Below are 24,904 nucleotides of genomic sequence, written 5' to 3'. Positions count from 1 at the left end.
AAAGACTATTTTTAAAATTTTTATTTTAAACTGACTTCTGAAGCAGCATTCACTGAATAGAAAAAGGCTGTCATCAACTATTTTATATACTTCTCACAAAGAAGATGATATGTAGAAACAGCTAGAGTTATTATATACTTATCTCTTAAAAATGTGTTTATTTTTAAAGTAATCTGAATCCTCAAGTAATTGAAATACAGTTACTACATCTTACCTTCGAGGAGGAATGTTAACATCTGCCAGTGTATACAGAGGTGTTAGGCTTGAAACAAGATAATGCAGTTGAGGAAAAGGAACTAAATTCATGCTGATTTCATTCAGGTCCATATTAAGGGATCCTTCAAACCTGGCAGAGCTAAAAAATTAACATTAAAACATGAAAAATATTAATGTAGCTTGATTTAGTCAGCAGGCACTTTCTTACTTTCTTACACTGTACTTTAGTAGAGAATAAATGCTTTTTCTGTATTACTGAAATTTAGTATCATGAACATAATGTATAAAGATAATTAAAATATAACACAACATCTACAGCAATTCTTATTTCTGGATTATCTAAAGTATAACCAGACACATGACCACAGTTGTTAATTATATACATAAATTTTTACTTAAAACAGATTTCAGATTGAATCAAATACATATAGTTCAATAGTTAATTCTATAAATCTTACTATTAATAAATTCCCCCAGGGTTTGCTTATATGTGCTATAATTTGCAATAATGCCAAAGTAGTCTTTTAGATCAAAGTCAAACAAATATTTTGGACCAGCTAATAAAGTTATATATCAGCTGGTTTAAAAGGTTAATTTACAGAAAGGAAAAGAAAAAAGTTTGCTTTTGTCTAACCAAAGTGTTTCTCAAGTACATCTCCCACAAAACCTATTATCATTTAACACCTATTACTATTTCATGGAATGTACTTGGGGAAAATGCTGCTCTGGAGTCAGTGAAAATAAAATTCTGATCTATCATTCAAAGATCTGAAAATACTAGACAAACTAAAATTTTTTAAATAAAATTTTTAAAGAAGTTTCTATAACTTAGACTAACTAAAAAATGCTACTGTAAAACATCATCAAAAGCACAGTGAAGTTTTAAACTGCCCTTCGGTACACTGTGAATAGAATTACCTTGTTAAATTGAGCAGCAAATTTGCCACGATGTTGTTCATTGCATCGAAAGGTTTCTCCTGCCGCTTTTTAAAAACTCCAGTACTTGAAGTAACCAGACTCTTTGGCTTTATAGCTGCACCCAACTTTCCAGAATTCACCATGAGGTCAATTTTGCTAATGATGTCAAATAAAGACTTTTAAGGGAAAAATATTGGGAAAGAAGCTAATTAAGAAGGGAAGACATAGATGACAATTCTTCCAGGAAGACAAAAAAAATCAATTTAAACTTATTTTTTCTCTTAGATGGAAAGCCTGAAAAGTGGAGATTGTTTCACATAAACACACAAGCATGACACAGCCTGAATGTATACACAATATGTCCGTAAATTACAATGCCATTTCTTACTTGGTTGTCAATGGGCAAAACACAGTCTGCATGCTCATTAAGTTCCTTCATTGCCAAGATGCTATTGTAAGGTGAGGTTATGACATCATCCTCACCAGAAGGATAAATTGAAGTCACGAATCTGTATACTTCTGGGAATTCATCCTCGAGCACCTTTAAAAGAAATGTGCCAAGTCCAGATCCTGTTCCTGAGGATTAAGATTTCAAAAAGAAAACAGCATAAATGGTTCAGAATGTAATTGTAAAGAACCTGAATTTCTGTGGGGTATTTTTGGTAAAAATATTTATTAAATACAATTTTCAACTCATACCTGTGATTATATATATATATTAACTAATTAATTTCAGATAAAGAAATGAAGACAATATAGGTAGTGAGACTTAAAGTCATGAATTCAATCTCAGGGTCTGGCTATGATGATAAGAGACCTTTCTACACTTCACACTTTTTTACATTTAAATTATATCTATACGGAGAAGGCAATGGCACCCCACTCCAGTACTCTTGCCTGGAAAATCCCATGGACGGAGGAGCCTGGTAGGCTGCAGTCCATGGGGTCGCGAAGAGTTGGACACGACTGAGCGACTTCACTTTCCCTTTTCACTTTCATGCACTGGAGAAGGCAATGGCAACCCACTCCAGTGTTCTTGCCTGGAGAATCCCAGGGACGGGGGAGCCTGGTAGGCTGCCGTCTATGGGGTCGCACAGAGTCAGACACGACTGAAGTGACTTAGCAGCATACGATGCCAAGAGAACTGATCGAAGAGTAAAAAATTCACCTGAGACAGTGTTCAGTCTACACTTGATGTTAAGCAACTTAAAAAAACCAAACTATCTTGACATCTTTAGTGTAGCACCTACGTAATCTTAATGATGAATGGTATCATGACATGAAGCAACTTAAAACACGGAGTTAAAATGGTTTAAAGCTAAGCATGACCAACTATAATTTACATAATTTTAAAACAGGAAACTTTTTTACTATCTGTCTAAAAGCAGAAACTCTAAGAATTCCATTCAGGTAACTTTCTGACACACAGAGTTCTATTTACACAAATTCAGATATTTTTAAGAACTTAAAACTTAAAGAGAGAGAACTGGAATCCTTTATCCTGGTGGTTTTCAAAGTATGGCTTGTGAACCGTTGGTGGGTTATAAACCTAATTTATAAGACCACGACTAGTATTCTCTTTTCTTAAATGAAACAAAAGAAATATTAGTAAGTCACATATAGTGTGGGTAAATAATCTGTTTTAGTTTGTACATGTTTGTGTGTGTGTGCTGGGCTGTGATATAAAATGTACTTCTTGCTATTCTGATGAAAGAAAAGTTTAAAAGCCAATGCTCTAACCCCATGTGAATAAATATTAAAAAGTTATGATGTTAAAAATATTAGATGAAAGTGATGGAGATTTTTTGGGTTAAAAAGAGATTTTTGGGGGTTAATCCTTAATAAGGACTTTCTAAGCATTATAAAAACCAAAGCCATTACAGAGAAAGACAGTTTTGATTCCATTAAAAATAAAATTCCTCTTTCCATATATATGGAAAAAAAAGGCAAACCAAGAAAAAAATCTTCAAAACATATGATGGAGGACTAAATTTCTTTAATAAAGAGAGTTACAAATCAACAGTAAAAAACATGAATAATGCAATGGAAAAATGAGCGAAGGATAGAAATTATAATAATTATTACAATAAAATAAACCAAATAATAAACTAAATTGCAAATAAAGATACTCAATATTTCATCTAATTAAAAATGCAAATTAACACAATATAATTTTGAATATATTAATGTCTTATAATATGCAGTGCTGGTGACAGTGTGGGGAAATAAGGTCTTATAAATTGCTGCTAATAATACAGATTGGTGCAGTATTGTGGCAAGATAATTTAGTAATATCAATCAAAACTTAAAATGTACCAACAAACCTTGGTTCCACTTTCCTATCTTGGAATATTGTTTACAGCTATTGTGGCACAAACGAACAAAGATGCAGATACCAAATGTTCGCTGGGGAACTTTATGTCGTAACTAAAAACCATGGACAATTTGACATCCATTAATGAGGAACTGGCTTCAAAAATTATATATTTACACAATCGGACAGGGCTGATATTGAAAAATGTTCAGAAACAATTTAAGGTGAAAATATGGTAGAGTAATACGTATTGCATGATCTTGTTTATGTAAAAACACACAAAATGTGCACAGAAAATATCTGGAAGGAGAGACACTGGCAAACTTGACTATCTGTGAGGAGAGAGATTAGGGATTAGATGTGGGAAAAGACTTCATTTTTAATCTTCAATATTGTTTCAAGTATATTTGCCATTTTCAGTGAACTATGAATAAAGTACAATCTACTGAGATTCTGAGTAATAAAGGGATATAAAAAGGTACCATAAAGAACTATAAATCAAACTGATATTTTTTGGAAAACTTACTCAAAATCTGCAGGTTAATTATGTCAGTAGAAAGAAAACTAGTTTCTTAATTTAATTATTATAATGGCCTTCTAACAGCATGGTTACACTGCAATTTTAATTTTCAAATACTATCATACTGAATAATAATGAAAGTCAATTGTACATAACCTGCTGAATATAAAAATCTTAATCTCAGCTTGGAGGAAAAAAGTGTGGCAAATTTTTCTTTTAAAATAGGCTAATTCTCTTTTGAAATTAACAAATTATGATCAGTTTCTACTTCATGGAACAGAGGAGCAAAATACTTCACTTGCAAGGTACAGGCTTCCCTGAGAAAGAAAGCAATGCAGATCATTTATTCTAGGTTAAGGTGGTTAATTACCAGGTAAGGAATGATTTAAAGGAGCTAAGAGGATTTATTTTACTTATTTCTCTTATTGAACACAAGAAAGGGCTGAAGGTGGTTAAAGAAAGGGTACTGATACTCTTCTGCAAGCACATCTACGAATATGCACAAATAATTAGCTCTAGTTAGGATGCAGACTCACATAAGGAAACTCTTAGCAGAAAGGCAGCATTCTCAAAAAGCTCATACTGAAATCTACTTTCCACTAAAGACAGAAGAAAAGCTTTTTCAGATTCAGTTCTATTGGCTCTTTAAATGCTTTTAAGTTTGTAAAAAATGGTCAGAGTGGCACAATTTGACAAAAATTTAAGATAAAAAGCTGTTATGTACATGCACTCATAAACATACTCTTAATTCTTAATGGTTCTATCTTTTTAAAGTAAAGGCCTGGAATGTTGGCAAAATGAATACCCACTTGCATTTTCACACTGTAATAGACAAATGATTGAATAATTTTACCTCCTCCCATGGAATGTATTATAAAAAAACACTGCAAACAATCACAGTGCTCTGCTGACTTTCTGAGCTTCTCTAAAATCTTTTCCTGATAAAGACTGCCAAAGACTTTGTGACCCACAGCCCTAGAAAAAAGAATACAGATTAAAAAAAAAAATCTTGCATTTATTATTTCAAGATTTTATTATTTCTGACTTAAAAGACTATAAACTTGAAAAGGTATTTTTACCATTTTAAGTAAATTCTATTCCTGTTTAATATCAATAAATCATATTATATAATCTCAAAGATATTTGGTAGAAAATTGAGCAAATAAACACACACACACACATATATATATTTAAAACTATAATCCAAAAATAACCTGGTAAGATAGTTCACTATCAATGGATATTAAACTACAGTTTTTAAAATTTATCTTAAGGTATAAATACAACAAAATGAGTTTTAGTTACATAGACTTTTTTCCTCATCTTCACTTAATCTCTGACTATGGTGTATGTTATGTATTAAAAAGCAGATTGTGGTCAACTAGAAAGACATGAAAAATAAAAAATTCTAAATGGACCTTAGGCTTAAAATATGAGAAAAACATCGGTCACATCATGGTAGTACTAGATGAAATGCCACACACTTCATCTGGTACTAATATTCATGAGGCTCTGCAAGCCTTTTTGGTTGCCCAGATTTGCAAGTATTATTATGGTGAACTGAAATATAAGAATGACTTCCACACAACATGTGGTCAGGTGTAACTCAAAAGTTACAGAATAAGTTATACATGCTGGTTTGCATCTCGGTATTTGTATGATCATTTTCTATTAAATCTGATTGACAGGAAAACTTTAATAGTATCTTTACTATTACCTATAGTAATAGGTAAGATAACAGTTTATACTTGCAGTTTTTGTCACTACCTAGCATTTATGAAGAATCAAATTACAAGGAGAAATTTTAGTAAATAAATTTTTCATGATTCATCTTTTTCTTTAAAAAAAAAAAAAAACAGAGAGACAGAGAAACAACTAGGATGCAGATAGCCTCCAAGCATTGTGAAACACCATCATCTATGAAGGAAAAGATGATGGGCTGAAAGGCCTAGTGTGAGGCATGGCAAATTACATCTTGCTTTCATGTCAGTAGGACCTAACAGAATGAAACTAAGATTCCTCATGTTTTTCAGATGACATTTGATTTTTACATTCGTCATAATCTCACCAATTATTCCCCGAGCCAGAAATATCAGTGATGAGCTGCTTACTATCAAATACATCTCTCAATGGTCCCTGAAGAATTTCATTTACTACCCCTTCCTCCATGTCAATCAAAACAGCCTGAGAAAGAGAAATAAAATGTAATCAGCATATTTTTCTTTAGTCACTCTATAAATAAAAATCATTTTTGAGCTTATAGATGCATTTTTCTTTTTATAATTTAAACCCAATCAAATCTTTGAGGCTTTTATATAGAATTTGTTACAAAAATTAAAAAATTAATTTCACTCTGCTCCAAAAGTGGAATACAATGAAAAGATGGATTCTGAACCTTTATCCAAAGAATAAGAAGGAAAAAAGGGAACTGAATGATTCTCTCTGGTTTTCTAACAATTCTTTTATGCATATGCCTAGTGTTAGCTGCTTAGTCGTGTTCGACTCTTTGTGACCCCATGGACTGTAGCCCATCAGGCTCCTCTTCCATAAAATTTTCCAGGCCAGAATACTGGAGTGGGTTGCCATTTCCTTCTCCAGGGGAAAGTACGGATAGCTATAATAAAAGTCACTCAGCCATGTCTGATTTATGTGCCAATGTGACTATAAATTTCTTGAGAACAAGGTCTCAGAAGTCTAGACGGTAACCTTAACCAGAAAAAATTCTCAATGAATGTAGGGTGCATTAATGTATTTGCTCACTAGGTACAACCATGCTATTCTTTATGAAATCACAGCTGAAAACTGTCCAGTTCAAATCAGTAAACTACTTATATGTGCAAAGCCAAGGTACTGGACAGATGTCAAAGATGACGATGGTGTCCCTCCCCACCAGTAAACTCGCAATAAAAATTCACAAACTCATAAATGCCACAAGCTTTACTGGCATGGGAGACAACATCTATTACTAAAAAGAAGATGAGAACCTCCTGAAGTCAATTTTGAGAGAATCACCATTTTCATAGTCACTTAGCACTAAACCCTGACAGTTTATAACTCTTTCGATCTTTCCTTTGTCATATCAGACCACTGTTTCTCCCTTGGAAGTTAATGGCAATTGGAAGGAATTATTCTCCTCACTTAGCCAGCCTAGGTCTGGAGTCACAGCTTCTAAGATTTGATGTTTATTATTTTATTCCAGAGCTGCCTGGTGATAGCTATCAGGCCTTTCAGCCTTCCCTACTTGTAATACAGGATTCACCAAATTCTGAGTGTTTGCCTGTTAACCTAAGATATTGGACACAGGGGAGGAACCCAACTACCAAGTTATCATTTAAAGTTTAGACTCTTCAGTGATAGTAACCATATGATACCAAGACTACTAAGGAGAAATGCAAGAAAACTTTCTAGGAAAAAAGTCAAAGGCTACAGAAACATGCTGATTTACCCTTTCCCAACAGTGTTTCCTCCATTTCCCACCTTGCTCACTGGTATGGTGGTGAGAAAGAGCTCAAACTGGGAGTGGACTAGGAAAAGTCAACATTTCTTTATCGCTGAGTAAGATCTGGTAGGGACTAACATACTCCCTAAGGCATGAACTATACCAAAGGTTAATCAATTATTCTAATTAGGTTAATCAATTATCCTAATAAGCACATGGTCTCCTAAAACACAAGGAGATGGTACCCAGGTACCACAACACTACTGTTCTCTATTCTTTCAGCCACTCCTCCAGGTCTGATTCTTATCATCTCAATTATTTCCATAGCATCTAAACTACCTTTATTTTTGTCATAATCAAATATTACTGATCAACAGTTGGAAAAAGCAGTTTGTTGCAGAGACACAATCACAGAACAGAAGTGTTGTTAGAATTAGCTTGAGACTAAACACAAGCTACTGACTAGAAGTGTTTTTGTTCAGGAGTTTTTACATGGTTATGATATGTATTCACTACAATATGGCTGAATGCATGCTTTGTATTGGGAGCAATAACTATGATGAAAAGAAATTTTTCACCATATTCAAATGAAAATTAACCTCCATGAGAATGTATTTTGGAAAAGGGAATGGCAAACCACTTCAGTATTCTTGTCTTGAGAACCCCATGAAGAGTATGAAAAGGCAAAAAGATACAACACTGAAAGATGAACTCTCCAGGTCGGTAGGTGCCCAACAGACTACTGGAGAAGAGTGGAGGAACAGCGGTAGAGAGAATGAAGAGGCTGAGCCAAAGCGAAAACAACGCCCAGTAGTGGCTGCGTCTGGTGATGGAAGTCACGCAGGGGGCTGGAAAGCAAAAGCAGGAAGTCAAGAGATATACTTGGAGTAACAGGCAAGTTTGGCCTTGGAGTACAAAATGAAGCAGGGCAAAGGCTAACAGTTTTGCCAAGAGAACACAGTCATAGTAAACACCCTCTACCAAAATGTAAGAGATGACTCTACACGTGGACATCACCAGATGGTCAATACCAAAAGCAGATTGATTATATTCTTTGCAGCCAAAGATGGAGAAGCTCTATACAGTCAGTAAAATCAAGACTGGGAGCTGACTGTGGCCAGATCATGAACTCCTTATTACAAACTTCAGACTTAACCTGAAAAGTAGGGAAAATCACTAGACCATTCAGGTATGACCTAAATAAAATCCCTTACAATTATACAGTGGAAGTGACAAATAGATTCAAGGGATTAGATCTGACAGACAGACTGCCTGAAGAACTATGGATGGAGGTTTGTAACACTGCACAGGAGGTGGTGATCAAAATCATCCCTAAGAAAAAGAAATGCAAAAATGCAAAATGGTTGTCTGGGGAGGCCTTACAAATAGCTGAGAAAAGAAGTGAAAGGCAAGGGAGAAAATGAAAGATATATCCATTTGAATGCAATGTTCAAAAGAATAGCAAGGAGAGATAAGAAAGCCTTCCTCAGTAATCAATGCAAAGAAATAGAGGAAAACAATAGATTGGGAAAGACTAGAGAGCTCTTCAAGAAAATTAGACATACCAAGGGAACATTTCATGCAAAGATGCACACAATAAAGGACAGAAATGGTATGGACCTAACAGAAGCAGAAGATATTTAGAAGAGGTGGCAAGAATACACAAAAGAACTGTACAAAAAAGATCCTAATAACCCAGATAACCACAACGGTGTGATCACTCACCTAGGGCCAGAGCCAGACATCCTGGAATGTGAAGTCAAGTGGGCCCTAGGAAACATCACTACCAACAAAGCTAGTGGAGGTGATGGAATTCCAGTTGAGCTATTTCAAATCCTGAAAGATGATGCTGTGAAAGTGCTGCACTCAATATGCCAGCAAATTTGGAAAACTCAGCAGTGGCCACAGGACTGGAAAAGGTCAGTTTTCATTCCAATCCCAAAGAAAGGCAATGCCAAAGAATGTTCAAGTTACTGAACAACTGCACTCATCTCACATGCTAGCAAAGTAATGTTCAAAATTCTCCAAGCCAGGCTTCAACAGTACATGAACCGTGAACTTTCAGATGTTCAAGCTGGATTCAGAAAAGGCAGAGGAACCAGAGATCAAATTGCCAACATTTGCTGGATCATCGAAAAAGCAAGAGAATTCCAGAAAAACATTTATTTCTGCTTAATTGACTATGCTAAAGCCTTTGACTGTGTGGATCACAATAAACTGGAAAATTCTTCAAGAGATGGGAATACCAGACCACCTGACCTGCCTCCTGAAAAACCTGTATGCAGGTCAAGAGGCAACAGTTAGAACTGGACATGGAACAATGGAGTGGTTCCAAATCATGAAAGGGGTATGTTAAGGGTGTATATTGTCACCCTGCTTATTTAATTTATATGCAGAGTACATCCTGCAAAATGCCAGGCTGGATGAAGCACAAGCTGGAATCAAGACTGCCGGGAGAAATATCAGTAACCTCAGATACGCAGATGACACCACCCTATGACAGAAAGCAAAGAGGAACTGAAGAACCTGTTGATGAAGTTGAAAGAGCAGAGTTAAAAAGCTAGCTTAAAACTCATCATTCAAAAAATGAAGATCATGGCATCAGGTCCCATCACTTCATGGCAAATAGATGGGGAAACAATGGAAACAGTGACAGGCTTTATTTTCTTGGGCTCAAAAATCACTGCAGATGGTGAATGCAGCCATGAAATTAAGACACTTGCTCCCTTGGAAGAAAAACTATGACAAACCTAGACAGCATATTAAAAAGCAGAGACATTACTTTGCCAACAAAAGTCCATCTAGTCAAAGCTGTGGTTTTTCCAGTAGTCATGTATGGATATGAGAGTTGGACCATAAAGAAAGCTGATTGCTGAAGAATTGATGGTTTTGAACTGTGGTGTTGGAGAATACTCTTGAAAGCCCCTTGGACTGCAAGCTCAAACCAGTCAATTGTAAAGGAAATCAGTCCTGAATATTCACTGAAGGACTGATGCTGAAGCTGAAGCTCCAATACTTTAGCCACCTGATGCGAAGAAGTGACTCACTGGAAAAGATCCTGCTACTGGGAAAGACTGAAGGCAGGAGAAGGGAATGACAGAGGATGAGATGGTTGGATGGCATCACCAACTTGATGGACCTGAGTTTGAGCAAGCTCCAGGAGTCAGTGATGGACAGGGAAGCCTGGTGTGCTGCAGTCCAAGGGGTCGCAAAGAGTCAGACATGACTGAGCAACTGGACTGAGAACGTATTTTAGGCTTAGAGTTAAGATGGCTTTTATTATTTATCTAGACATATATTTCCCCTAAAACATTTAGACAAAAAATGCTAAATATGCAGCATTTTTAAGCACAAAATTTTTCCCCTGAAGTTTCATGGAGATATAAATGTCTGCTTAATCATATTTATATTAAATGTGGCTTAGCAAATAGTTTTTTAAAAGTTAAGAAGTTAAAGTAAAATTTTATTCTAATGATAGTTACAGAAGTACAGTTATTTTAAAAACACATGCAATATAAGAATCCAAGTGTATACAACTTACACGTGCTTTTAAAGAACAAATTTTCCCTTTGGAAATAGTGCCACCATCACCAACCACTCTGAAAGGTAAAACATGAGAGAAAGTCATAAGATAGCCCATGGGTAATGATGCTATTAGATAATAAGGTTAACTTCTATTTGTAGAGTAAAGCTACTTATAAGCCAAGAGAGGCAGACACAAAAGGCAACCAAGGGGCCATTCTTAACCTCCATCCCCCTTACCCATCTCCCATCAGGCTGAAAAAGTGAGGTACTTATTTCCCTGCCTTTGTTTGCAGTTTGGGCTGGCCATTAAATCTAGTTCTGGGTAGTGAGATAAAAAGGAGCTAGTCTGGGAAGCTTTCTGATAAAAATGACCAGATGCAGCTGGTCCTTTTTCCTATCTTGAATATGAACATGGATGGGATTCCTGGCAGTGGAGGCTGTCATTTTATAGTTACAAGTAAAAAAACATGAGGTCAAAAAACCAACACATGAAACAATATGACAGTATCTTGGTCTTTAGGGCACTTCTCCAGAGACCATCCGATTTCCAGTTTTCTTTGAATGTGACATAACTGGATACATCTACTGTTTAAGCACCATTAGTGAGGCTTCCTGTTGTAGCCGAACACACATCAACTAACTACCAGTTATATACTGTTGAGTATCTAAGGCTGTTTCTAGAATTTCATGTTGAAGATAAGTTACCAAAGTAACTAAATCTGTGACCACAAATAGTGTACAGGTCAATATAGTATAGTTTACAAGACAGAATATACGAAGGAAAGCTGCATTGAATATAGATGATGCCATGGGTCAGGAGTTGATAAAATATAATCCTCAGGCCAGCTCTGACCAGCTACTGGTGAAAACAAGTTTTACTGGAACAAAGTCACATCGTTTGTTTATGTACTATCTATACCTGCATTCCGGAGAAGGCAATGGCACCCCACTCCAGTGCTCTTGCCTGGAAAATCCCATGGACAGAGGAGCCTGGTAGGCTGCAGTCCATGGGGTTGTGAAGAATCGGACACGACTGAGCGACTTCACTTTCACTTTTCACTTCCATACACTGGAGAAGGAAATGGCAACCCACTCCAGTGTTCTTGCCTGGAGAATCCCAGGGACCGGGGAGCCTGGTAGGCTGCAGTCCATGGGGTCGTGAAGAATCGGACACGACTGAGCGACTTCACTTTCACTTTTCACTTACATACACTGGAGAAGGAAATGGTAACCCACTCCAGTGTTCTTGCCTGGAGAATCCCAGGGATTGGGGAGCCTGGTGGGCTGCTGTCTATGGGGTCGCACAGAGTCGGACACGACTGAAGCGACTTAGCAGCAGCAGCAGCAGCACCTGCATTCATGCTATCAGAGCAGACTAAATGAGATGTGGCACGTGGACTTTATGGTCTGCAAAACCTAAAATATTTACCATCTGGTCCTTTATAGGAAAGGCTTGCCAACTCTTGATACAGGTAAATTCCTATCATGCTATTAAAAAGGTATGATAATTTCCTCAAATAGATAAAGAAGTATATAAAAAGATGTGGTCCTGTTCTTGAAAAAGAATTTTTGTACTACTTTGTGGAATAGATGCTGCATGTATTCATAGCACATGGAAAGAAGAGCAAGATGCCAAGGCTCTCTCTTCAAACTTGATACTAGGGAAATAAGAATGCTCTCAGGTTAAACTATAAAACAAACCAAGGAGATGACAATATAGTTATGTAAAATCACCTTATTAAGAGAGAATGTCTTCCAGGCTGAGTCTCAACTACGTAACAATAAAAGGAATATTACAGAGGGAATGGGAGTACGAATTTAGTTAGAATACTACCTACAAGGAAGTAATGCAAAGGCAAATTTGAATCTCTTAATAGTATTTCAGGGAGAAGATATTACAGTGTACAAATAAGAGGAAACCTAGTCTATATGACAGATGTCTCCATATTAATAAAGATAAATAACACCAGTCATCAAGTTAGGTAATATAGCTAACTTACTTTGGTCTGATTCCATGGTCACTAAGCAACCTTCTATTACTTAGATTTCCTGATACATTTCTTACAGAACAGAATGTGCCTGTGAAAGATAATAAGTATCTAGTCTTGAGTTATAGTTCCTGTTGTCCATGACTACATTGACTTGATGCTTTTTAATCTCTCATTTTAGTTTGGTTTTCTGCCTGTACTGGAGAGCACTGGACCCATTCTCAGGTGTCAATGAAGTTTCTGAGTTTGCAAGCCTGAGGATCAAAATCTGAAATTCACCAAAAAGTGGGGCCTAACTAGCCTTCCCTGGGAGATAACTGCCTCAGATATCCAACCAACTAATTCAAAGTAGAACTGAAATTTTTATTAGATTAAAACTCATATAAACCATTTATTTTTCAGTTCAAGCCCAGCAGGTTTAGTTTTATTAAGCATTTTGAGAATGCATGAACTTCATGACTTAACATTAAAAGCTTAGAAAAAATACCCTGAACATCATATTACTCTTTCAGGTAAAAGAGTACTTACGTATTTGTGGTTGTTGTTTAGTCGCTAAGTCGTGTCCAACTCTTTTGCAATCCCATGGACTGTAGCCCACCAGGCTCCTCTGTCCATGGGATTTCCCAGATAAGAATACTGGAGTGGGTTGCCATTTCCAGGGAATCTTCCTGACTCAGGAAAACAACCAGCGTCTCCTGCATTGAGTTCTTTACCACTGAGCCACCTGGGAAGCTCTATATTTACATATACTCTCTATTAAATTAACAAAACTAATCTGACAACATCTGCTTTGTTTCTTTTGAGCACATTCTATTTGTAGAGCAAATACTCCTGACCACAAGTAATATCACAGGAATGTAAACAGTACAGTTTTCTTTCAAAAGTCAGCAATTATTGAATGCATTAACAAGACAGTCTCAGGAAAATTTTCAGCATTCCTTTTAGTGAAACTTTATTTCAAGGTCAAGTAAAAGAACGCACATTAAAGGTTCTTTTTATTTCTGGATATAAAGGAAACGTAGTCCTGCTCTGCTGAATGATATGAGAATATTAATGACAAGAGAATATGCTTTCAATAATGAGAAAAACAAACAAAAAGATGGACAACTTCTTTACAGCTATCAACTGTTATTGTCCTTTGAAAAATTGTATCCCAAACTGCTGACATAAAAATAATCATTATGCTATGTGATAAACTTTAACCCCATCTTACCTGGTATCCACATTTCTAAAGAAGCTGCTTATTGCCTCATCATAAATCCCTTTCTAAAAAGAAAAAATATATGTATTGGAGTTTGATTACATTTAGCCTCTTTTCCAAATTAAGTCCTTTTAATTTAAGGATTATTAATTTAATTATCCCACAATACTTTAAAGGCTGGCATACAGCTACAATTAAAAAAAGCAAATAATCATAAAATGCTTAGATTCATTCTTCCAATCTAGAGGAAATATCGTGAGATCTTTGGATTAAATTCAGCTGACGGTATTGAAGAATGATGTCTTCACAGAATTGTAGAACAGGTGCATCAAATGAAAGCTTTCTTTAGCGTCTTGGCAATCATTTAAAAAGCTAACTGGTTAAATTAAGGATTACAATACCACACATGTTACCTATTAATGCAGAGTGGCCTGCAGCAGTCCACGGGGTCACAAAGTAGGACATGACTTAGCGACTGAACGACTACTTTCACATATGCTGTATCATTGCTCCTCCCAAGAACCCTGACAAAGATGCAACTCTGAGCATTAAGACTAAGGTCTCTGGCCAGTGTTCCTTAAGACTGTTGTGTGTCTAACGCCAACTTAAATTTGTCCTTAACGTTTGTCCGTAAGTTTGAGTCACTTTGCTGTGCAGAAGAAATAACCACAACATTGTAAATCAACCATGTTGTTGTTGTTTCAGTTGCTAAGTCGTGTCCCACTCTTTTGCGACCTCATAGACTGTCACCCGCCAGGCTCCCCTGTCCACGGGATTCCTAAGGGTCTCTTACATCTGCACTGGCAGGTGGGTTCCACTAGCGCCACCTGGGAACCACCAACAATACTGGAGTGTGTTGCCGTTTCCTACTCCAAGTAATCTTCCTGACCCAGGGATCAAACCCCCGTCTCCTGCATTGGCAGGCGGATTCTTTACCGCTGAGCCACCAAGGAAGCCCCTAAATCAACTGTACTTCAATAAAATTTAAAAACAAAACCCAGTTTGCCCTCTACCAAGAAGATCTCATATAAAAATATTGGCCAGACAAGAGCTTACAGAGAGTGATTCTTGCTTATTTTTTGGAAGAGCCTCAGTGACAGATCTGGGGTGCGGGTGGGGAGTTACGGTTAGCTGTACCTTGTTGACGGCGGCGTGCTCCCTTAGCGCCAGGTCCCAGAAGCAGCAGCCGATCTGGTTTCCGCACTGGCCCACTGTGCCCAGGAAGGAAAGAGAACAGACATTAGGCGGAAAAAAGGGCCACTCGCCTCGGCGGCGACTGGGTCCCCATCCTCCCAAGGAGGCTTACCCTGTACGACCACCGACTGGGTCATGCTTCGGCACGGCCAGCCCACAGGACCCGAGACCGCGCCAGCCTCCGTATTCCGCGCCCACCAACGGGCGCTCTCCAAGGGGGCGGGGCGGCCGTAAGTCACTCCGCTGCCGCAAGTCGCCGCCGTCGCTCCACTCCTCTCTAGGTTCAGATTAAGATTTTCCGTCAGAAGGCCGCGCAGGTGTACTTGCGTCTCACCGTTACCATAGCGACTGGGCCTCCGGACCGCTAATCCTCGCTGCCTTGTCAACATCTTTGAGCGTCGGCAGCTCCGGAGGCCGTGGTAACTGGCGGGTAACTAGGCTTTGGAGTGGGATTTTAAAACACGTGTCTTTAAAGCTGTCTTGATCTGTCAGAGGTTTAGTCTTCGTTCACAATCTTAATGCTCGAGTCAGTGGGTCAAATTCCGTTTATTCCGATTACTTGAGAGGCTGAGTTACTTTATCTATTCAACAAGCCCTTTGTTCTGATAGAAAACAGACTGTGGATGAGCACAAAGAAACCCCAGACGGACAGACGTGTCAGGGTACAGCCGAAACTAGGTGATTATACCCTCTGACTAAAATGGCGCTTCAGAGACCTAAGCTGTGTATGGTGAAGCCGCATGCTCCCAACATTAACTTCTAGACCTTTTGGAGGATTCAAAGGAAATTAAGACATAGATCCAGCTCCAAGAAGCTTGCAGTCTAATAGAAGATACACACGAAATACTCAAAAATAGTGTGACCATGTTGTGTAGCGCTGAGTATAAGTGTAATAGGATTCAGTGGGTGAGGATATAAACAAGTAAACAGAAGGTGGAGAGGTGCTGTTCAGTTGATCTCAACTTGCTTCTCCTGGGTTTGGCTAGGATTAGCATCCACGGCCTCCACTTACTTACATTCTGTCTTTCAAACTCTTCACCTAGCATTCAAGTTCATTAGCAAATCATCTGCTATCTAGGTTATCACAGTTTTCCAAAGATTTTTTCCAATAAATAGGTTTGCCACTGAACAACTTAGATAACTATCATTATCCTTAAAGTTTCCAGGAATAATTTTCTCGATACTTGCTGCTTGACTGCTATGCTAGTGACTTACATTTTATGTTTTTATTATGGCAGGACCTAAGTCTGTATAAGTCAGGATAAAACTAGTCACATGGGCTCCAAGTAATCATAAGGAGGGCAGGGATTACAATTTTTGGAAAACAAAGCCAGAAATACTTGATGAACAACGTTTGGAAGTACACCACAAGCACTTGCAAACATGACACCAAAACACAGTATCTGTGGCAGGCAGGGGAAAAAAAAAGGGAAATGACTTTGAATGGAAATGTAGACCTACTCCAAGGGATAAAGAACGCTGAAAATGATATATATGTGGGTAGATACAAAATACTTCTCTTGAAAATTTTCTGAAAGAGATGATTGCTTAAAGAAGAAATGATGTGTTGTGGGGTTTGTGGTATATGTAGAAGTATATATAACAACAAAGTAATGCAGGATGTGAGAGGGGAAATAGAATATACCCCTGTAATTTTCTCACATTAAAAGTAGTATAATGTTATTGAAGGCATACTGAAATGTTAAGATGTATACCTTAAGCCTTAAAGTAATCCAAAGCAACATTCAAGGTTATATAGCAATAAACCAATAAAGGAGATAAAATAGATTCATAAAATATATTCAGTTGTTTGTTTCAAAAGTACAGAATAAGAACAAAGGGGGAACAAAAAATAAATGGCACAAATAGAATATAAATAGCAAGAAGGCAGATTTATGTTCAGTCATATCTATCACATTACATATACATGCATGCTCAGTCGCAGCCTGTCTGACTCTGCAACCCCATGGACTGTAGCCCACCAGGCTCCTTCATCCATGTAACCTTCTAGGCAGGAATACTGGAGTGGGTTGCCATTTCCTACTCCAAGATCATATTACATATAAATAATCAAAACACTTTAATTTAAAAGTCAGAGATCATCAGGGTGGATTTTTAAAAGCAAGACTTAACTGTATACTGGTTATAAGACAGCTACATTGGATATAAAGGTTAAAACTAAAACTATAGGAAAAGATAAATTATACTAATGAGAAGAAAGTAGCTATGTAAATTTTAGAGTAGATTTTAGAGCAAGGGATATTAAAACTAAAACTGTAGGAAAAGATACATTACGCTAATACTAATGAGTAGAAAGTAGCTATGTAAATTTTAGAGTAGACTTCAGAGCAGAGAATATTACTAGGGATAAAGAAAGATAATAAAAATTTATCCAGAGTACATAATACTGCTAAAAATTTGTGAGCCTAATAAGAGTTTGAAAGTATGTGAAGCAAAAACTGGCAGAATAGAAAAGAGAAACATATTCATAATTATAGTTGGATATTTCAATATCCTTATTTCAATAATTGATAAACTAGTATACAGAAAATAACGTAGAAGACTTGAAAAACTGTCAGTCATCTAATTACATGTATAGAACACGTTGCCCAACAGCAGCAGGATACACATTCTTTTTAAGTGTACGTGGAACATTTGCCAGATAGTCCATATTCTGGCCATAAACAGGTCTCAGTAAATTTAAAGGAATTAAAATAATACAAAGAATGTTCTCTGATAACAATGGAATCAAGAAATCAGTAACAGATATTAATAACTAGAATATTCCCAGATATTTGAAAACAAAATATCACTGTTCTAAAGGGCTTTTCTGGTACTTCAGATAGTAAAGAATCTGCCTGCAATGCGGGAGACCCAAGTTTGATCCCTGGGTTGAGAAGATCTCAGGGAAGATCCCCTGGAGAAGGAAATGGCAACCCACTCCAATATTCTTGCCTGGAGAATCCTATAGACAGAGAAGGCTGGTGCACTATGCTTCATGGGGTCACAAGGAGTCGGACAAGACTAAGTGACTAACACTAACAAATAACCCATAGGTGAAAGAAGAAACCAGAAAGAAAAAGTTTAACTGAAGGAATTGAAAATACAAAATTTCAAAATTTGTGTAATGAAGCTAAGGCAGTGCTTTGACTGAGATTTATAGAATTAAATGCTTATGTTAATAAAATAGGTATCAAATCAATGATCTACACTTCTACTTTAAGAAACTAGACAAACCAAAACAAATCCAAAGTGAACAGTAAAAAGGAAGTGCCAAAGATTGGAGTTGAAATCAAATAAATAGAAAGCAGAAAATTTAATAGAGAAAAATCACTGAAACCTAAATATATTTTCCAGGAGATTAAAATTCTTTTGTGGACTCCCTTGCTCATAAGATAAAGTCTAAACTCTTTAACTGGGTTCATGTTCCTGCTTGATTTAACCACTACTTACTCTTTCTGACCTGGTTTCTTTTTTCTGTTTTTTAGATCTTCTGTTTTCCCTTCTGTTGGCACCTGACCTTTGTACATGCTGTTTCGTCTGTTTGCCCCCTTCCCAGATGCTTCAGTGTCTTTGCTTCCCACTCATTTCCACCTAGTTAATGCCTACTCATCCTCTAGGTTTTGTCCTGGTCTAATGCCCTCTCCCCTAACTTGGAAACTCCACTAGGACAGCCACTGTATTTGATTTGCTGTTTTATCTTTAGTACTTAACACATGCCTGGCTTATGGTGGATTATCAGCAAATACATATTTTTTGTATGAACGAGGTAATTCTGCTAATGGATCTGTTTTCTTAGGATGTGACCAGTTCAAACATTACTCTTTTTCTGTATCTCATGAGTCAATATCCTGAAGAGTGAAAGATCACTGATTCTTGGGCTTATGAGAATTGAGAGAAAGTATTTGGAGGTTTCGCCATTTTTTCACTGTTGATAATTTGCTTATTCATCCATTTCTCTGTGAAGATACTCTGATGTATATACTCATACTGGATAGTTTCATCATTAAGACTACTTTTTGGTTTGTTTTGTTGTATCATCCATATTAAAGAAGAAACTTGGCACAACTTGTGCCAAATAAACTAGTTTAAAATGATAAATTGGGGGAATTTAAGACCATTTCACTTGCAAATACCTTATTTTGCAGTTTAAAGGTAGTGTCAATATGTCAGTGATTGAAAAGTGAAATCAGTGCCTCAACACTCTGATTTTAAGAGTTATGCAAAAAAGATAAGAGAACTTGTGCTGATTGAATTTTTGTATCCCAGGCATTAGCTTTTTATTCCTCAAAACAACTCCGTAATGTAGGAATTAGTACCATTTTACAAGCTTAGTGATTTGCTCAAAGTCTCAGAGCTAACATGGTGTTCAAATTTAAACCCAATTCTGATGCCAAAAGCCATGAGTTCCACACTGCCACCTCCATAAATAATTCAAACTGTTAAAAAACATTCTGCCATCCTAAGGACCAAATGTTTGGTCCCAGAGATATATCAGCTAATAATGGCTAGTAATTATTTCAGTTTATCTGACCATGACAGTTAAATGGTTTCTCTGAGCTAAAATTGTGATAAACTCTTCACAAATAGCACCCTAGTAAGAAAGAGAAGGTAGAATTAAGGTTTTGTCTAATATCAACTTAATTATGTAAAATGCTATTTTCCTCCTATATAAAGCATATGAAAGCAGAACAGTGGGAACTTAGCATAAAATGTAGGTAGTAAAAAAGACTTTCATTAAATGTGAAAAATGCTCACTAGCATTTAATAGTTAAGTCATCGCTATGGAAACTGAAAAAAATGATTAGCTGAAAATGAATTTTCTGGCTTAAGCGTTAAACTTAAGTATTACACTCAGTACGGTAAACTGTTGTTGATACAGAGATTGGGAGAGAGAGTTTGGTCCAGAAGATAAGTTTCAGCTTGTTGCTGGAATGACAAATTGAGACATTTTATTCTCTAGCAGGTAGGAAACTATATGAAAGAATCTCTGATGTCATAATTTCTGGGTGTCACTGGGCTCTTTGATCGTCATTCATTTGGCGAAGATGGTATGAACAGAGGAGAGTCTCAGAGTTCAGGGAACAGAAGAGAGAGGACCGTATGAGATGTGTTCTCCCTTTCTCAGTTGTCATTATTCCTGTCATTTAGGAATTTCAAGGCTCTTTTGAGAAAACAAGAAATAAGAGGTAGTCCAGGCATTAAAAAGAGGTTGTAGAAAGTCCTGCACAGGAAGAACTAGAGAGAAATTTGTAAAAGTGCAGTTTGAGGCCTTTTCAGTGGGATGAGGAATAGGTAGATTGAATTAATCTGGGTAATTAATTAAGGGAAAGCCTGGGAGACAAAGATAATGAGAAAAATAGTATATGAAGTGAGAAGAATCTCGTGATTTTGTGCAGATTGATTAGATGGTTGATGTAGAATAGAGATGCAGCATTCATAGATTAAAATATTTAATATTACTAGAAAACAAGGCCATGACAGCAAGAATAAAACCCTCATATATACTTTAGAGACAATTTTTAGCACAGTTTTAGCTTGTGCTGGAGCTGTGAATTGTGATATTTTATTTGTTAGCAGGCAGGAAACTATGTGAAAGAATCTTCTGATGTCACAGTTTCTGGGTGTCACTGGAACATTAGATCATCATTCCTTTGGCAGTTCCAGCCTTCCCTGGAAGGTCAGTAGAAGCAATTGATTTATTCACCTCTACAGGAATCAGACTGGGCCTATTTTGGTAAGTATGTATCAAATTAGCTGAAACTTAATACTTACATACAATAGTTAAACTAAGCCATAGATTTTTACTATGGTTTTACTAACTTGTCGATGAATGTGACATTTTTTTCCCCTCAATAATTGATACACAGTCTATAAAAAGTACTATAATATCCAAACTCCAAAGCTTTAATAATTTAGTTTTATTATTACCATCGTAAGTACTTATTAGGCATAGAATACTGCACTAGGCATAAGAAACAGTTATGAGATATTTTTCACTTTTCCTGTCTTTTGCTGAAGACATGTGAATTTATACAAGATAGAGCTACTATTGGAGAAGGCAATGGCACCCCACTCCAGTACTCTTGCCTGGAAAACCTCATGGACAGAGGAGCCTGGTGGGCTGAAGTCCATGGGGTCGCTAAGAGTCAGACAAGACTCAGCGACTTCACTTTCACTTTTCACTTTCATGCATTGGAGAAGGAAATGGCAACCCACTCCAGTGTTCTTGCCTGGAGAATCCCAGGGACGGTGGAGCCTCGTGGGCTGCCGTCTATGGGGTCGCACAGAGTCGGACACGACTGAAGCGACTTAGCAGCAGCAGCAGTAGAGCTACTATGCTCAGACGGTAAAGGGTCTGCCTGTAATACAGGAGATGCCGGTTCCATCCTTCTGTCGGGAATATCCTCTGGAGAAGGGAATAGCAACCCACTCTAGTACTATTGCCCAGAAAATTCCATGAACAGCGGAGCCTGGGAGGCTACAGTCCATGGGGTCGCAGTGTGTCGGAGACTAGCATTTTCACTTTCACTTTCCCAGGCACTGTTTTAGGTATTAAGGATTAAATCCATGGTGGCAAAGACATAGAATGAGAGTCGGGGTGGGGGGGACAATGATTAAGGAAAAACATTTACAGAATTTTAGAGCACTGGTTCTTAACAGGTGGACATTTTTCTCCCCTTTTCTACCAAGAGACATTTGGCAATGTCTGAAGACATTTTTGACTGTCACACCTTTGGGGGTAGGGTGCTATTGGTGTGTAAGTAAGTGGAGGCCTTGGATGCTACAGAACTTCCCACAAGGTGCAGGACAGCCTCCTCCCTCCTCAACAAAAAATTACATGATCCTAAATGTCAGTAGTGTTGCAGTTGAGAAATCCTGAATCAGAGTGATGATAACTGTAACAAAGTAGTAATAGAGTGCTAAGAAAACTTATAATGGAGGGTTATAAAGGGCGCCTCTGAGAAAGTGAAATTTAAATTCAGACTTAATGAATGATTTGGTCCTAACAAGTAAAGAGTGGGAGCAGTGGGGTGGGGAAGAATTCCAAGTAGAGGCAACAGTGGGCAGTAAGGAGCTTATTTTGTGTAGCTGTGTGTGTATCATACACATCTCATGTATACATTGCATTATATATGTAGATATAATGATGCTCAGCAACTGCTGAGTAATAGTAGTTAACAGCTATTGAGCATGTACTATGTCTTAGGCACTGCATTTTTCATGTATTACTTCATTTAATCCTCATTATTACCCTGGAGGTGGATACCATTACTAAGCTCAGTTTATTTTTGGAAGCATACTTGGTTAAGTATCTTTCCTAAGATTACATAGTTGGGAAGTGCCAGAACCAGGATTTGAATCCAGATCAATCCAAGTCTCCCATGGCACTTTCTTAACTAACGCACCGTAAGTGTGGAGGAGCAGGGGTTACCGAATGATCACCAGGGACAGAAGGAATAGCTGTAGATATCACATAGATGTGAAACGGCTGTGTATCAAAGGAGGAGAAGTGCGTAAATAGGCAGAGAGGCAGGGAGGTCAAGCCTGTTGTTGCCATAACCAAAGTCAGATAGTTATTTTTCATATAGCAGAAATGGATTTCAGTTATGTTAACCATAGGACACAGTTTAATTTTATCTAGTGGCCATTTTATATTTGCTCAAGACTTAAAATTGTATGTAAGAGAGAGTTGTATAGAGTATGCATGCACTTTTATAGATCTTTAAAAATGTCATTTTTCAGAATGTTTCTATGTGCCTGTAGCAGAATTAATGTTAAGAATTCCAAAGAGCTTTTTGAAAACAGCTCACCTCTCATCTCCCTTATTTTAACTTTCTAACCTAGGTTTTCAGTGAATTATGCCTTTTTGGTTTGGGACTCAGCCCAGGAGGTTTCCGGTGGAAGGGGGAGATTCTTCAATTGGGCTGGAGCCTGGACTGAGCTCCAGTGCTACCTGTAATGGGAAAGAGATGTCACCAACCAGGTAAAAAGTCTTCCTACCCTAATAACTGAGGAGACATATATGGCTATCATCAATACGAGCTTTAGTTAACATTCAGTTAATAAGAAAGAGGCCCCGGAATATTGCTGTTATTAAATTGGTATTTTTTATAAAGGCTTTTTTTTTTTTTGATGTCGACCATTTTTTTAAAAGTCTTTATTGAATTTGTTACAATACTCCTTCTGTTTTATGTTTCCATTTTTGACTGCAGGGCAGGTGGGGTCTTAGGTCCCTGACCAGGGATTGAACCCACACCCCCTGCCTTGAAAGGTGAAGTGTTAACCACCGGACGGCCAGGGAAGTCCCATTAAATTAATCTTAACAGAGCCTAGGTTTTCTTAGCATAGAGTCTGTGTATTATACCTCTGTAAGTCTGAATGGTAGACCATTTTTTGGGGGTAAATATTTATCTTCGTTTTTTTGTTTATAGTTTCAAGATTATATAACAGTCCATCAAATAAGCAAACCTCAGTGTTTTTTATGTGCAGGGCACTGTTCTAGGCATAAGGCTATAAAATATGAAAAAACTCAGACCTCAGATTTAGTGTCACTTTGGCTTTTACTTGACATTTGGCAGAAGGTAAGTGATATAGAGGTGAAGATTCTATGAAACAAAATCATTTTTGCAAAATTGAAGAAAACTATAATAGGATTTTTTCTTCTGTTTACCATAGCAAATAGTACATTGATTTCTCACGGCTTGGAAATTTTCAGAACATGAATTTAAACTTAATAAGGGAGGTACTTTAAACATCAGAGTTGTTCAGGTATAAAACAGATGACTTTGAGAAATAGTTATCACTAGTCTTTAGAAATGTTTAAGGTTGGGTTATTGTTTGGTGGGGATGTTGGAAAGGAAATTCAAGCACTCGGTGTATTTTTAGACAATGTCATTTAAGGCTCTTTTAAACTTGAGATCCTATTGACATTTGAATAGTACATGGAGTCATATGTTCAGTTTTATATTTTTTCCACAAATAGTTTTTAAATCACTCAACTGGAGTGATTTTAAGATGCATATACATATGAATTGCCATAGTATTATCACTTAGGTTTACAACTATGCACTTCCCCCTCCACTTTTCTTGGCTATTAAGTAATCACTGCATACCTTTCAGAATGAACATATGGAAGGTTATCTTTATAAATTTCCTTTGATTAAGTGTATGGCACACCATTTAGCCACATTTTCTTTGCAATGTAAGTCTAAAATGTGCTCTGTTAGTGCCACTGTGTTAAAATTATTTTCTGACATTGAGAGATTTCAAAATGACTTAGCTGAATATGCATTCAAACTTTGGTGCTCTGAAAAAAATTTCCTTTTTTATATCGCACTACATGTCATTTGTTGTTTTATTTAGGCAACTCCGAAGATGCCCTGGAAGTCATTGCCTGACAATAACCGACGTTCCCATCACTGTCTATGCAGCAATGCGAAAGCCGCCTGCACAAAGCAGCAAGGAAATGCATCCCAAGTAGCACCATTAAGTCTTCTGTGGAGGTCTGACTAGGTCAAGGGTAACGGGCCGGGATCATCTTATGATCTGGTAAACAAATAAAAGTGGTGGCACCTTTGGATGATGA

At 37.2% G+C, this 24,904-nt stretch overlaps 2 protein-coding genes across 34 annotated transcripts in view; one reads left to right on the top strand and one right to left on the bottom strand.

Annotated features, from left to right (window-relative positions):
• The window catches only part of TUBE1 (tubulin epsilon 1), a 21,211-nt gene extending 5,507 nt beyond the window's left edge, over positions 1-15,704 (bottom strand). For 5 of the 21 annotated variants that reach the window (XR_015132812.1, XR_015132813.1, XR_015132811.1 and 2 more), the window contains exons 1-9: positions 15,428-15,704; positions 15,259-15,332; positions 14,134-14,186; positions 10,949-11,006; positions 6,037-6,152; positions 4,822-4,943; positions 1,523-1,710; positions 1,135-1,310; positions 215-355 (exon numbers count right to left, since the gene is read on the bottom strand). Coding sequence is in view for 6 of the 21 variants with exons in the window: in XM_086317228.1 (XP_086173354.1) it covers positions 215-355; positions 1,135-1,310; positions 1,523-1,710; positions 4,822-4,943; positions 6,037-6,152; positions 10,949-11,006; positions 14,134-14,186; positions 15,259-15,332; positions 15,428-15,704 (1,205 nt within the window). In the remaining 15 variants the exon portion in view is untranslated. The remainder of the gene's footprint in view (positions 1-214; positions 356-1,134; positions 1,311-1,522; positions 1,711-4,821; positions 4,944-6,036; positions 6,153-10,948; positions 11,007-14,133; positions 14,187-15,258; positions 15,333-15,427) is intronic. The other 16 variants (XR_015132824.1, XR_015132826.1, XR_015132823.1 and 13 more) reach the window with 5 other exon arrangements.
• On the top strand, positions 15,657-24,904 carry FAM229B (family with sequence similarity 229 member B). 13 transcript variants are annotated; one of them, XM_086317249.1, is made up of 5 exons: positions 15,657-15,745; positions 15,925-15,993; positions 20,896-20,995; positions 23,164-23,302; positions 24,682-24,904. In XM_086317249.1, exons 4-5 carry the CDS (start codon positions 23,178-23,180, stop codon positions 24,797-24,799), a joined length of 243 nt encoding a protein of 80 aa, XP_086173375.1. In that variant the 5' UTR covers positions 15,657-15,745; positions 15,925-15,993; positions 20,896-20,995; positions 23,164-23,177; the 3' UTR covers positions 24,800-24,904. The 13 variants fall into 13 exon arrangements, with proteins under 13 accessions (XP_086173375.1, XP_086173368.1, XP_086173374.1 ...); XM_086317242.1 differs by having other exon boundaries at positions 20,896-21,052; XM_086317248.1 differs by having other exon boundaries at positions 20,893-20,995.

The sequence above is a fragment of the Bos grunniens genome, chromosome 9, assembly GCF_055505025.1.
Source record: "Bos grunniens cultivar Pamir isolate PY7600 chromosome 9, Bosgru_T2T1.0, whole genome shotgun sequence".
Taxonomy (NCBI): domain Eukaryota; kingdom Metazoa; phylum Chordata; class Mammalia; order Artiodactyla; family Bovidae; genus Bos; species Bos grunniens.
Note: the sequence above shows the minus strand (reverse complement) of the source record. Positions and strands in the feature narration are given on the sequence as shown.

What these genes read in the sequence shown, in the direction of transcription:
- FAM229B (XM_086317250.1), top strand. Translation starts at nt 23,178, where the DNA reads ATGCCTTTTTGGTTTGGGACTCAGCCCAGGAGGTTTCCGGTGGAAGGG. An exon ending in AAAGAGATGTCACCAACCAG is followed by an intron (nt 23,303 to 24,681) that starts GTAAAAAGTCTT and finishes TGTTTTATTTAG; the next exon opens with GCAACTCCGAAGATGCCCTG.